This window comes from Ruditapes philippinarum, unplaced genomic scaffold (assembly GCF_026571515.1).
Source record: "Ruditapes philippinarum isolate M1 unplaced genomic scaffold, ASM2657151v2 ctg239_1_1_1_1, whole genome shotgun sequence".
NCBI lineage: Eukaryota > Metazoa > Mollusca > Bivalvia > Venerida > Veneridae > Ruditapes > Ruditapes philippinarum.
Window position 1 is genome coordinate 51,687 of NW_026858173.1, and position 12,741 is coordinate 64,427.

The following is a 12,741-nucleotide window of genomic DNA, read 5'->3' on the forward strand; positions in this document are numbered from 1 at the left end:
TTTGCTTTGTATACAGAATGTAGTGTAAAAGAACTTTACAGAAATTGGCGTGGAGATCAGATGTTTACAAACTGGATTAATATTTGTTAAAACAGCATTATTTGCTAAGATCAGTTCCCGCTATCACTTCATTTGCATTTTCCTTGTGTTTTAAAGCATCAAAAACATGATTTACAAATGAGCATTCGTGACTTTAAAACAACAAGAAAAATAATTTTATAATGTAAATAGATATCAAATATCAAAATAACAGAGACAAGTTTATTACACTTTATTTTAACCACAAGCCTACTGTAAACATCATAGCATACTAAATCAATGTGGTCTAACTAAAGATGCAATTGTTGATGTGCTTCTTTTTTCTACATAAACAGAACATACTGCAAAATGGTTAACATTCGCCATCTGTTTTGATAAATTATAAGTCATTGGCAAGTATGCATGTACAACGATAACATTTATTTGAACAATACCATTATTTAATCAATGCCATTCCTCAAGGCTTGAAACACTCTAAACCTTATAGCAAAAGTAAAATGCTTGGCCCAATTTTGCTTTTTCAAATTGTGAAAATTAATGGTGAATTATTGTCCTCATTGTGTAAATTTGCCATTATTTCTTTGACATTAGCCTGTGTAGACGGGATGATGGTTTAATATAATTCTACAAAAGCAACTCAGTTCTATATATTAAATATCAAATGAGACTTGCAAGAACATCAGGATACCGAATGCACATTGTTGTCAACTATTTTAGCAGTTGATATCACTATTAAACGCTTTACAATATCAGTTGCTTGTAAATGAATAATGGATGAGTAAATATCAGAAGTTGAAAATATAACATTTATAGAGCAAATTATTACAGTATCATTAAAAACAGCAAAATGACATGAACATTCCAGACAAGCGGTACACAGTTCTCAATATTGATAAGTAGTATTGGTAATATTTGAAATCATATTAAATATTTTCACTTCAGAATCGCTAAGCGTGTTTATCTAAGCGCCACCCCTTTTACCTCGCAATACATATTGCTGATAATTCTATCAATCAACATACACAACATTTATAATAATTGCATTTTTTTATATTGGGTATTCATTTCATTTGTATAGAAATGTTTAATTATTATGTAGAAACTCATTCATTCCTTTTCAAATTTCTTGATCACATTGATTTCGAATGTTTTAATTTATGCAAAAGAATCTCTGAAAACAAAAAAAGAAGTAGTAAATGTGAAAATTATTCATTTTAACCATATCTACATGTTTTATAATTTACAGTACACAATGTTTCGGATAGCTTCTGTCTCAAAAGGAGTGTTTTGAATAGCAACACTGTCAAAGGTATTACTTGGCAGGACAATTCCTTTGTAGAAAGCCTTCAATGTAAGATAACGCTACATTATTCATGTCACATGTATATATTCCTTTGCCAGTTAGGAATGCCAAATCAACTATGCAACCAAGTTGCTTGAATTCCGATGAAGTCAGCATGCGGTCACTTGGCTGGTTAGGTAAAGCATGAATGTTCTTGTGGTGAAAGATCAACAACGCTGTGCATTCAGACCCTACAATAGAACAATAAAAGACCTTTGAAAACAAAGTAATCAAGTACATGTATTCAAGCATTCCAAATCACATATCTAGCATATCTTTCTCCGTTACCTTTATTTGCAACATTTCAATTCAGAGATGCTGACAAAAATCAGTAACTGAATACTTTGCAACTTAATATTTTCATGCTCTAGAGAAAGGAAAAGAGATAAATTAAATTGCATTAAGCAGCAAGTCTATTCTAAAAACATACAGATCAAAACGTATTTTCTATACTTACTTTGAACACCTTCAATTGCAGTACTAGCATCTGTACCCAGTCTTGAAGAGTTTATACACAACACAAGGATAGGCTTGTCAGGTTGTATGTTTGCAATGTTTTCACATCTGATAATTTCCAGGTGCATACCCTTCGTTTGCATCTGTGTGTCAAGCATACTAGATAGCTCGTTTACAACCAACGCCATCAAATCATCTTTTCGTTGGTAAAACAGTTGAACTGGAACTGAGAATTTCTTAAGAATGTATATGAACCTTCATACTCGACTCCTTGAAACCGTTATGATACTTTTTAACGAGGAGCTATACAAGCATTATACAGGCATAAGTAAAACACGTAACATTTGGGCGTTACAGTGTTATATAAGCGCATAAATGAAACAAGAATTGCCTTTACTACAGATTCAATGATTTATATAGTATGTTTGTATGGCTTTGATATATCGTTGAAAAGACTAATTTTAGGCTCGACAGATGATCGCATATTATAATTAAAATAAACTCGTTCAATAAATGTATTAAGAAAAGTCTACACTCATTCCATATCTCCAATTTCGTAAGACTAAACCATAAACTTAATGTTAAAACGCTACTTTTATATTGTTAATGAAAGAAAAATATATAATTATGTAGGTAAAGAAAAACTAGATGTATGATTTTAGAGAAATTTGAAAATAATGTTTCTGAAACAAAGTAGATTGTAAAATATCTTGTTTTAAGGCGTGATATCATGGCGCAAACAATATCATTCAAATTGAGAATAGTTAGGTTTATATTAATTCATGTTGTTTCTTTCTTAACACTTGTCCATTTTCTATGTTTACATTAAATTTAACAAAAATCACTGCATCTGACTTAGTTACATCAATGCGATGTGTTGTTAACAAAAAAATATCAAACCTCTTACCAATCTTTTTTCTTTCCCTGACTTTTCGTTTCTCTTCCTCGAGGTCATAAACCTGTCGCCTCAGTTGCTCTAAAGTCCGTTCTAGGAATCTTTTGTCATTTTCCGATCGATCAAGCTTTGACAGGAGGGAATCCATTGCATCAGTTTTGCGCTTAAGACTTAGTATTTCAGTATTCAGACGCTTATTGTCATTTTCTAATTTTATGTACTTCTTTTCCAATTCATATTTCTCATGTATAGCATGACGTGCCTCTTCCTTAAAATTCAGCAATGTATTAATTTCCAATTCAAGTTGTTTAACTTTGTCCTCCGATCTTTTTAACGACATTTGCAATTTATTGATATTTGAAGAAATAGCTTCGTTTTCCGCTTTTAACGATTTTATTTTTTCATCTTTATCAACATCTCTTGACGTTGCATCCTTCTTTAAACTTTCATTAGAGCTTGATCGTTTGGATGTATGCACGTGGCTGACCTGTTTTGATGCCGCTGGCATCTGACTTCCTGTGTTTCTGTTTTCTGTATTTCCAGGCGGCGATTCTGTTTCGTAGCTGTAGCGTTTTGAGATGTCTTCTATACATTTATCAAGTATAATAAAACTTCCACATAAAGCACCTACTTGATTGCTCAATGAAGTCTGGAAGTAAATGACATTATATTAACATTAGAACAATTGAAAAATAGAAGAATTCAACAAATAAATTGCAACGCAGCAAAAAGAAAATATTTTAATTACACATATTTTTCAATTCCAATTTTAGGTACTATTCAAATGATCAAATGAAATGATCTTAATTAAAAAGGCTATATAATAATTATTGTAAACTGCATTAAAACTGAGGGTAGTGGGTTCAGGGTGCAGCTTTGTCAACTTTTACTCATTTTTTCTATTTTTTAAAAAATATTTATATCACTTTAAGATCCTTTAAAGATTTTATTTTATTTCAATTAATATATAATTGTTATAAAAATATTTATTGACTAAGTCTGATACCAAGTAAACTATATGATATCTTCAGGTTGTTACGAATGTCCTTTCTAAAATTAGCCCTTTTTATGTCAGTTCAGAAAAAATTTCAAATGTCCATTGTTTGTAAATTCTGCATAAATTTTCTTAAAGGTATGAAACTCAACCATGTTGTGAATTTTCAGTTAAATATATAAAGTGCCCATTAAGGGTATACAGCCTTAAATTTTAGTGTACAAGTGAACTTAAGTTTCAAACCTGACACTAAGTTATATGATTATCATTCTGATCAAAAATGCAAATATCCATTATCATATAATTAAACAAAATAGAGAGAAATAAGAATCCCTAAAGAAAGCACAACGCCAAAATTGAAAATGTTGCAGGCTCGGTTTGATTAAGCCTGTTCATGGACGGTACTGTATAGTGCAAACTACCGTCCAAAACCTAAGATACGAAGTTGGACCCATTATTATAATCAAATTCAAAAGAAGGAAAAAAGTGAAGTACAAGGTATTTAAATATAAAAACATTGTCACAAGATACGCCCCTCACAGAAGCTTTAGGTGGAGATGTGGGCGATATGAATTGTGGCATTCCAAGCAAGTTGGCCCTATACATATTTTCATTTGAAATGCTACCTCCCTATATATAACCTTAACCTTGGTTGTAGTGACCTGCATTTAATATGTGACACTCAGGCTCACAATGATTAAAAAAGTTATATTAAAATCCCTCAATGCATATAGAAGTTTTGCTCCAGACAAGCTTTTTGTAAAGAGATCTAAGTTTGACAATGACCTTTAATCTAGAGATCTGGTTCATGCACAGGGCACTGCGTCTTATGGCGGTGAATACTTCTAACATTAAAATTCCTACATGCATGTATGAGATATGCTCCAGACAATATCTGGATATATTTCATCATATCTAGTGACCTTGCAAATATTAACCTAAATAACATGTATCACAGCTGTAGTCATCATAATGACCATTTGTGTTTCAATCCCTCAATCTATTATGACCTAATGGTTCCTATATACATCTCCACTTTTTATCTGACTTTTGATCTCTTTGTGAGACCTTAACCTTGGTTGCAGGATCTGAATTTAGAGCGCGACACTCCGCTTCGCAATAGTGAATATTTGTAACAAGTTATGACCTCTGAGTATGACCTTGACCTAGAGAACTTGTTCAGGTGTGCAACACGCCTTCTGATTGTGGTGAAGATTTCTATGAAGCCTCTTTGGACGGTAACGAGGCTTGCCGAGTTACCGCCCATGGGAGGGTTCCCAAGGGACGTATTTTAGAACTCATCTGGCATACGTGAAAACTAACGGAAACACCAATCTGATATGCAAGAAAACAATTTACTGTCACCAAGATGAAGCATACTGTGTTATTCAAACACCTTAAATCATAAATCAAATTTAAATCATCTGACTTTGACAATATTTCTGTATCGCGCTTTTTGGTCTCTTCTTTGAGTATACCGCGACTTTTTAAACTCATAAGTTTATACTAACTACCTGCGTGGAATTCAGAATAACCCCAGTTTTCTCCAACGTCCCGCTGACATTGCTTCCAGGGGTGTTCTGCAATTCTGAAAAGGACGAAAAAAACACAGTGTGTTTAGTGATATCATCGATACATTGATACATTTTGAGACAAGACAATACTTCAATTCTTAGGTCGGAAGTAATTCGTCATTATATATTTTGTCACTTTTAAAGGTGAAATCGTCATCCTAACCTTTTCCAAAGATAAATTTATTTCTATTCGCAAAACATGTATCGGTAGATACTTAATGTATTCACCAGGTTAAAAATCTTTGTTCTTAATTTCTGAAAATCTGATAATACTAAAAAGTGACAAGAGGGCCATGATGGCACTGAGTCGCTCACCAGAAACAACTGCTTTTCAATAAAAGATAAAAGATTACCTCAGAATTCTGAAGACAGGTTGGTGATTATCCATCAATAAGTTCTGTAGCAGCAGACGTTAAAAGTATTTCTGTTTTTAGCTTTAACGGCCCCTAAATTGGCCAATCAAATTAATATGAGCAAACTTGATAAAAGACTACCTAAGAATGCTACAGACAAAGTTTTGTGATCATCTTTCAATTATTTCAATAGGAGATGATTTTCAAAGATTTTTCAATTTTTAACTTTAGCCTAAAAGGGGCCAATCAAATTAATATGAGCAAACTTGATAAAGCACTACCTGAGAATGCTACAGACAAAGTTTGGTAATCATCCATCAATTAGTTCTGCTAAAGGTTTTTCTAATTTTAGCCCTAGAGACCCCTAAAAGGGGCCAATCAAACTAAATGAGCAAACTTGATCAATTATTTTATTTAGTAGTAGAATATGTTTAAAGGTTTTTCTATTTTTAGCTCTCTTGACCCCTAAGATGGGCCAATTGGGCCAACACTACCTAAGAATACTACAGACAAAACTTGGTGATCATTCATCAAATTTTCTGTAGAAGGAGACGTTTAAGGTATTTCTATTCTATTTTTTAGCTTTATCGGCCCCTAAGCTTTGATAAAAGGCTACCTAAGGATGCTACAGACAAAGTTTGGTAATCATCCATCAATAAGTTCTGCCAAAGATTTTTTTCTAATTTTAGCTCTAGAGACCCCTAAAAGGGGCCAATCAAATTAAAATGAGCAAATTTGATCAATTATTTTATTTAGTAGTAGAATATGTTTAAAGATTTTTCTATTTTTAGCTCTCTTGACCCCTAAGATGGGCCAATTGAAATGGCATGAGCAAATTTAGGTGTGACTGTCACAAAGATGCTACAGATCAAATTTGAGGTAAATCTGCTCATTAGTTTCAGAGAAGAAGATGATTGTTGATGCATGACGCCGGACCCCGGTGTATCCCCCTTTGATACTAATAGCTTATCCTGACCCTTCGGTTCTGGTGAGCTTAAAAGTGTTTTCTTTAATTTAATGGTATAACAATACACAAAAATAAAGATAATTATGATTTTTTTAAAAAGTGTATTGTTACATTTCAGTATAACTATACGTTCCAGATTGTGGCAATGTTAAGCTTTTGATAATAATTATTTTAGTGGAGAGCACATTGAGGTTATGGCAGAATAAATTCACTAGCATTTAAGTATATATATATAATAATATAATAAATTATCAAAAACAAGTACTTTACCAGCTAGTAACTGTGCTGAGGCATCTTGCGCTTTTACACTAGCTTCTATGCTATGTACATTACATTCATGATTATACATACAACTCTGAAAGTGTAATACAAAACCTGAATTATATCAAAATGTCATCCATTACTAAAGAGAAAAAAATGTCCCAGCAAAAACTGACGATCAATATATGGTAAGATAAATTACATATATTTTATAGTTTTAGTAATTAAATAAACAAATTAAATATAAAAAACACAATATAATGAGAATATATTCATGTAAACAGATCATCAAAGAACACAAATACAGTTACTTTAAACAACATAATTATATCAATATTTAAACTTGTCTATTGAACAATTTTACATTATAATACTGTAATATTATAATTCTACTTAAAACATAGCCTCAGTATACCTTTAATCTTTCAACGTCACTCTTAAGAACATGATCTGCTTCCTTTGCATAAGACCCTCCCATGTTTTCTAAATTAATTAAAAATTATTTTTCACATTAGCTCTACTCCGCAGTATTGTACGAAATTAAGCCGGAGCGAATCGATTTTACATAGATACATATTTTAGATTCTAAAGTAATTAAACATCTCTAAAGCACAGATCAATTGTGAATGCATCATTCAAATAAAAGTTAATTATAAATATGTTTTTAAAACTGCTAAAATCCAGAACTTACCTGTTTTATAACTTATTCTCCGTGTCTATTTTCGTTTTCGATTCTCCTTATCGGAAAACCCCCGGAAGTAGGAGTACGTAAAGATGTAGGTCAGGCTTTCACGGGTGTATCTAGACATGAAGCGTTCATAGTTTGAGGGGTGTTATTGTGTTACTGAACTGGATCGTGCAGCTTTTATATATTAGTTCATTTTGAACATGTACATAATATTCCTGCTTCTGGGCAATCTCTTAATTACGTTTAATTCGACATCGACTTGTATATATGAGGTACATAATGCTGGACTGAGAAATTAGTGTCGCGCTTCTCTAAAATACATCGAAGAATATAATTGTGCGAACATTTTAGATATTCTCGGATATCAGACGTGACATACAATTCAATAAGACCCCTTCCCTCTATAATGTGATTATACGTATATTTGAAATTCGGTTTGATAGAATTGATCTGATTAATCTGAAGAAAGATCATTAATTGAAAGCTTCCATTTCATGTAGATATGTAGTAATCTTATGATATTTTTAAAGCTACATGCCAATTGCCAGATTAGCCAAAAAATATCAAGGAAATGAGCCAGATGTATGGGTTAAATACTGGCTCATTTTCCATGTTATATAGTTTCTATTTGCATTCCCCATTCAGCTTTTGTGGCCGGGGCTACAGATATGGTGTGGTATTAGTTAATGTAAAATTTATTACTTTTATCAAAATTGGACTCACTTTCTAAGAGCAGATGAAGTACATGTACGAGGGATGTCCGGAAAATACGTAGACCTTTGTTACATCTCTGCCGTTTTTTTTTAATTATGTCAAAACAAACAAAACTGTCAGAATTTCTAGTTTTTCTACATCAAATATGTGTTGTTTATTTTAAACAAATAACTATTAATACATGTAAATGAAGAAATACACATACACCTATCATATGCTGGCGCATGGTGAACGTTAATGCTACGTCACAATAAATTGCAAAGCATTTTAAAATACTCGTTGTTGCACACCATGCAGCGTTGGTGGCGGTGGATCAAAATATTTTATAATATCAACCTCTGTAGCATGTCTGCGGAGCAACGCCCGTGACTTGTGTCGCCTGCGCTCGTTATCGTGATCAGTCAGGAGTCTGGTACCCATCTAGCGTGAATTCAAATACATGTATGTAATAAACATGAAGTTATAATCTTGTCAATAATTAATTTAAATCTGTAAGGCATAATATTATGTTAATTGCGTTTTTCAACCGATGAAAAAAGCTGTTTCTGTCATATGTTGAAATCCCGTAATGGCATATTTAAAATAATCTGGATGCATCAATTATAATAGTGTTCGATACATATTTTTTCCGACTATTATCAAATTAATTTTACGCAATTATTAATTAATAGACATCAACAAATTTCAAATTTCCCCGGGATACTGTTTCATTGGTAAATCTGAGGCGTGTGACACGGCCATCTGCAATCAAATTGATTAATAGAGTATAAGTTTAATAATGAATTTATCGAACGAGTTGAATAAAATAAAATTATATTATATTATTGAATGAGTTCAATACATTCAGTAATCAACTTACACGAACTTAATATTCTTTTTATCACATACCAAAAATATAGACCGTTTGAAGTGAAAAAGAACAATTTTTCATTGACGTATTTTTCATTGACGCGCCTATAGTGTACATATCGATGATGTATATATTGAAAACACAGAAGTGTATATAATGTTATTTATTCTTCTGTGTCCCGTTTGGATTTTAGTCTACGTATTTTCCATTAGGGATTCTTATCACTGTTAATAACTTTAATGATATACTATGCTCATTTGATATAAGAAAACATTGATAATTACAGTCACATTATAAATATAAAATAAATGTATTTTAAAGAACACACAAAGTAGACATGTTACGTTTAACATTCTACACATACTATGTGTCATTAAAAAACTAGCATTTTTTTTTCTTTTTAGAAAATACCAGCTTTACTTGACCTGTTATAGGGAAGGCAGCTTCCTTTGCATAGTTTATTTATTCTTCTATTCAAATAAGACATATTCAGTAAGAATTTCATAGATTTCAATAGATTTATGTGATTAACCAATTTTCTTCAAGGATGAGCATAGAACGAGGGGTGTCAAATAAGAATGCAACCGGGTCAATTTTCAGATTTTGAAGTGCTTAACAAACAGTGCCAAAATAATAATCTCAATCTTTCAAAATACTCACCACCATGTGATATACAAAGTTTTAGTCTTTTAATCCTTTTTTTTCAAACGCGTTTTCATAATTTGTTCGAGGTATATTGTTCAGACACTGGAAAATTGCCGAACCCAGATTTTTTCGCGCTTGATATTTTCTTCCAGCAAGGTGTTTCTTGAGCCTCTGAAATAGGAAAAAGTCACAAGAGGCAAGATCTGGCGAATAAGAAGAGTGAGGAAGCTCGACAACCTTTTCCTGTTTAAGATTTTCTCGTACAATGGCCGCTTTGTGTGACGAAGCATTGTACGTCATGCAACGGATACTAGTTGCTGGTCGACGTTTTTTGAAATATTTCTTTGATTTATGAAGGCTATTGCGTTTGTAAATTTACTTTTATTTAAATTTACATATTTACTCTTTAGTGCGGTAATTTGAATAGCAGGTGCTTGATTGGTAAAGAAAATTACATACATGACCTTTTTGACGCTCGTTATGCGTTTTGATATGCAAGGACTTCCTTTGGTTGCCTATATTTTGTTATGTCTCTTTCGTTTGGGCTCATAAAAGTGAACCAACGTCTCATTGCCAGTGATGATATTTGCGAAAGAGTGATTGTTGTATTTAGGGAACCGTTTCAACAATTTTTTGGAGATTCTTATCCAACAAGTTTTTTTCTCTTTTGTAATAAGGAGATGGGGTATCCATCTGGTACTTATCCTTCTCATTTTTGAAACACGTCTGATAATTGTATGAGCGGTTCCTACAGAGATACCAACGCATTTAGATATATACCTAGTTGTAAATCTTACATCAGTAGCAATTAAATCCTTTACTCTTTTAACCATTTTTGGCGAAGTTGCAGTTTTCGGACGGCGTGCATGAGGTGCATCTTTTACTGAATCCACACCAATTTCAAATTTCTTACACCACCGTGTGACAGATGAAAAAGAAAATGCATTGTTCCCATAAACACGACATATTTCATTAAATATGTTTTCCGCCTGTATACTAAGGATACAGTCTACTGTGGTTCTTGATATAGGACCGTATTTGGTCAGTGAAAGACTTTTCCCCAACCATTTTAGCTTTATTATACATGATTAGATAGCGTTAATTGAGCTATTGTCAAAGCTAGACTGAACTGATTTACACATGTTTTGTTTCAATTGAGAGCTTTACCAACCATCTATGCGATACATGTACATAGTTCATACAAAACGTGGTTAAAAGCGAGATATTGGCATAGTTGCATTCATATTTGAACACCCCTCATACCTTTTGTTATGGTTACAGAACTAAACTTTTGAAATATCAGAGAATTGATAGACTCCTACTCTGACCTTTTATTTGAATAACAATATATTTACCACAAACATTGTGCTCTTTTGTTTACAGATATGTTGTAGCGAAATTCTTATTGTATCCACTTATTGGATAATTAGAATGAAACAGGTCAGGGATTTATGCATATTAAACCGGACCTATTTTACTTTTTAAAGGTATATGCATGAGTGAGCATGAGCTGGAATTATAAAATCAATTTCATTTTCATTAGTGTTTCAGTTTGAAAACTTATAATATATCATTCACTAAGACAAAGTAACATGAAAGTCACTTCCCTCAAGTCGCATTATATTGATATGAGAATGTATACTGGCTGTCGAAATATATATAAAGTACAGGTCCTAGTCTTCGGTGTCTTTCCACATTTAGCTGTCTATTCTGTCGGAGAAAATGTATCGGGGCGACAAGTATCTCCTTTTGCAGAAGCAACCCTTTAAAGAGCACACCCTTGCGAGATGGTCACAGCAGCCCTCCCGTTAGGCCTTGATAAATGTGAGGAAGTGACCGTGACTCAGTGTGCTTACTACGTGACGTGTACGCCAAGGTAAAGATAAGAGAAGGGGTAACCATTATTAGAAGAAATGATGATAATGGTAACCAGCCTGTGGATCGAGTGTGCGGCTTACCGCATACAGGGTCGAGGCTATACCGGAGGGATTCAACCCCTTAGTTTCTTAATATATTTGACAAAAGAAGTTTCAGTTGTGCGTCTGAAACACAACTAACGAATATATTTTCAGCAACAAAATTGTTTTAATTTGAAGACAATATATTCAAGTGCATGTATTTGTCTTAGTCATTCATCCAGAATCGTTGACAAAGTCTTATAAAAAACACGTTTATATCCATCTTAAATTCTCACCCCATAACGTAGATGGAATGCTTAAATCAAAAAGGGCACTGTCGGACCGTATATGCCACGGACCGAATATGGCAAACGTGTGACATATTCGGTTCGGATTTGTCAGACGAGTGACATATTCGGTATATTCGGTTGAACTGAGTTTTACTATCTAACCAAAACGTATTTGTCACTTACCAAAAATGCGCATAAATAATGAAAATACGTTGTACACAATACACAAATACTGTTTATTGACAGAATCGTAAATACCACAACCGCCATCTTCAACACCATCATCATCAGCAGCAGCATTATTATCATCGTTATCATCATCATAAGTGTATAATAAACATATATTTCTTTTAATTTTTTAAAAGTGTATGATAAACAAATACTTCATCGAATATTTTAAAAGTATATAATAAACAAATATTTCAACAAATAAGCGCAAAACATACACATGTATTTCTTAAGTAGCGTACTGCAATAGCCCTGTAAACTAGAAAATATATTCGTCTTCCACTAAAATATGTTATAATATATATACTTCTAGCTGCTTGAACAAAACAAAAAATGATTCCAGGACCCTTAATAAATATACAAGCTATTAGTTTAAACATGTTTATTTATGCTCGATTGGAAACACGTTCTATCAACTTATATTAATCACTTTAATGTCCGCTTCCTGGAACTAACCAGTACTGATATCAAAGGAGGAAACATAGAGGTGACCTGAATTCGACTCGAACCAAAACTCCTGGGATTGAGAGGCAAACATTTTAGCTAT

General features: G+C 32.7%; 1 protein-coding gene across 1 annotated transcript; it reads right to left on the reverse strand.

Moving 5' to 3' along the window:
• Positions 1–256: 256 nt before the first annotated feature.
• Positions 257–7,648, reverse strand: LOC132752361 (uncharacterized). Its single transcript, XM_060742672.1, has 7 exons — positions 7,573–7,648; positions 7,297–7,364; positions 6,891–6,975; positions 5,241–5,314; positions 2,745–3,381; positions 1,839–2,063; positions 257–1,572 (listed from the first exon to the last, which is right to left on the reverse strand). Exons 2-7 carry the CDS (start codon positions 7,357–7,359, stop codon positions 1,352–1,354), a joined length of 1,305 nt encoding a protein of 434 aa, XP_060598655.1. The 5' UTR covers positions 7,360–7,364; positions 7,573–7,648; the 3' UTR covers positions 257–1,351.
• Between the last annotated feature and the right edge of the window lie 5,093 nt (positions 7,649–12,741).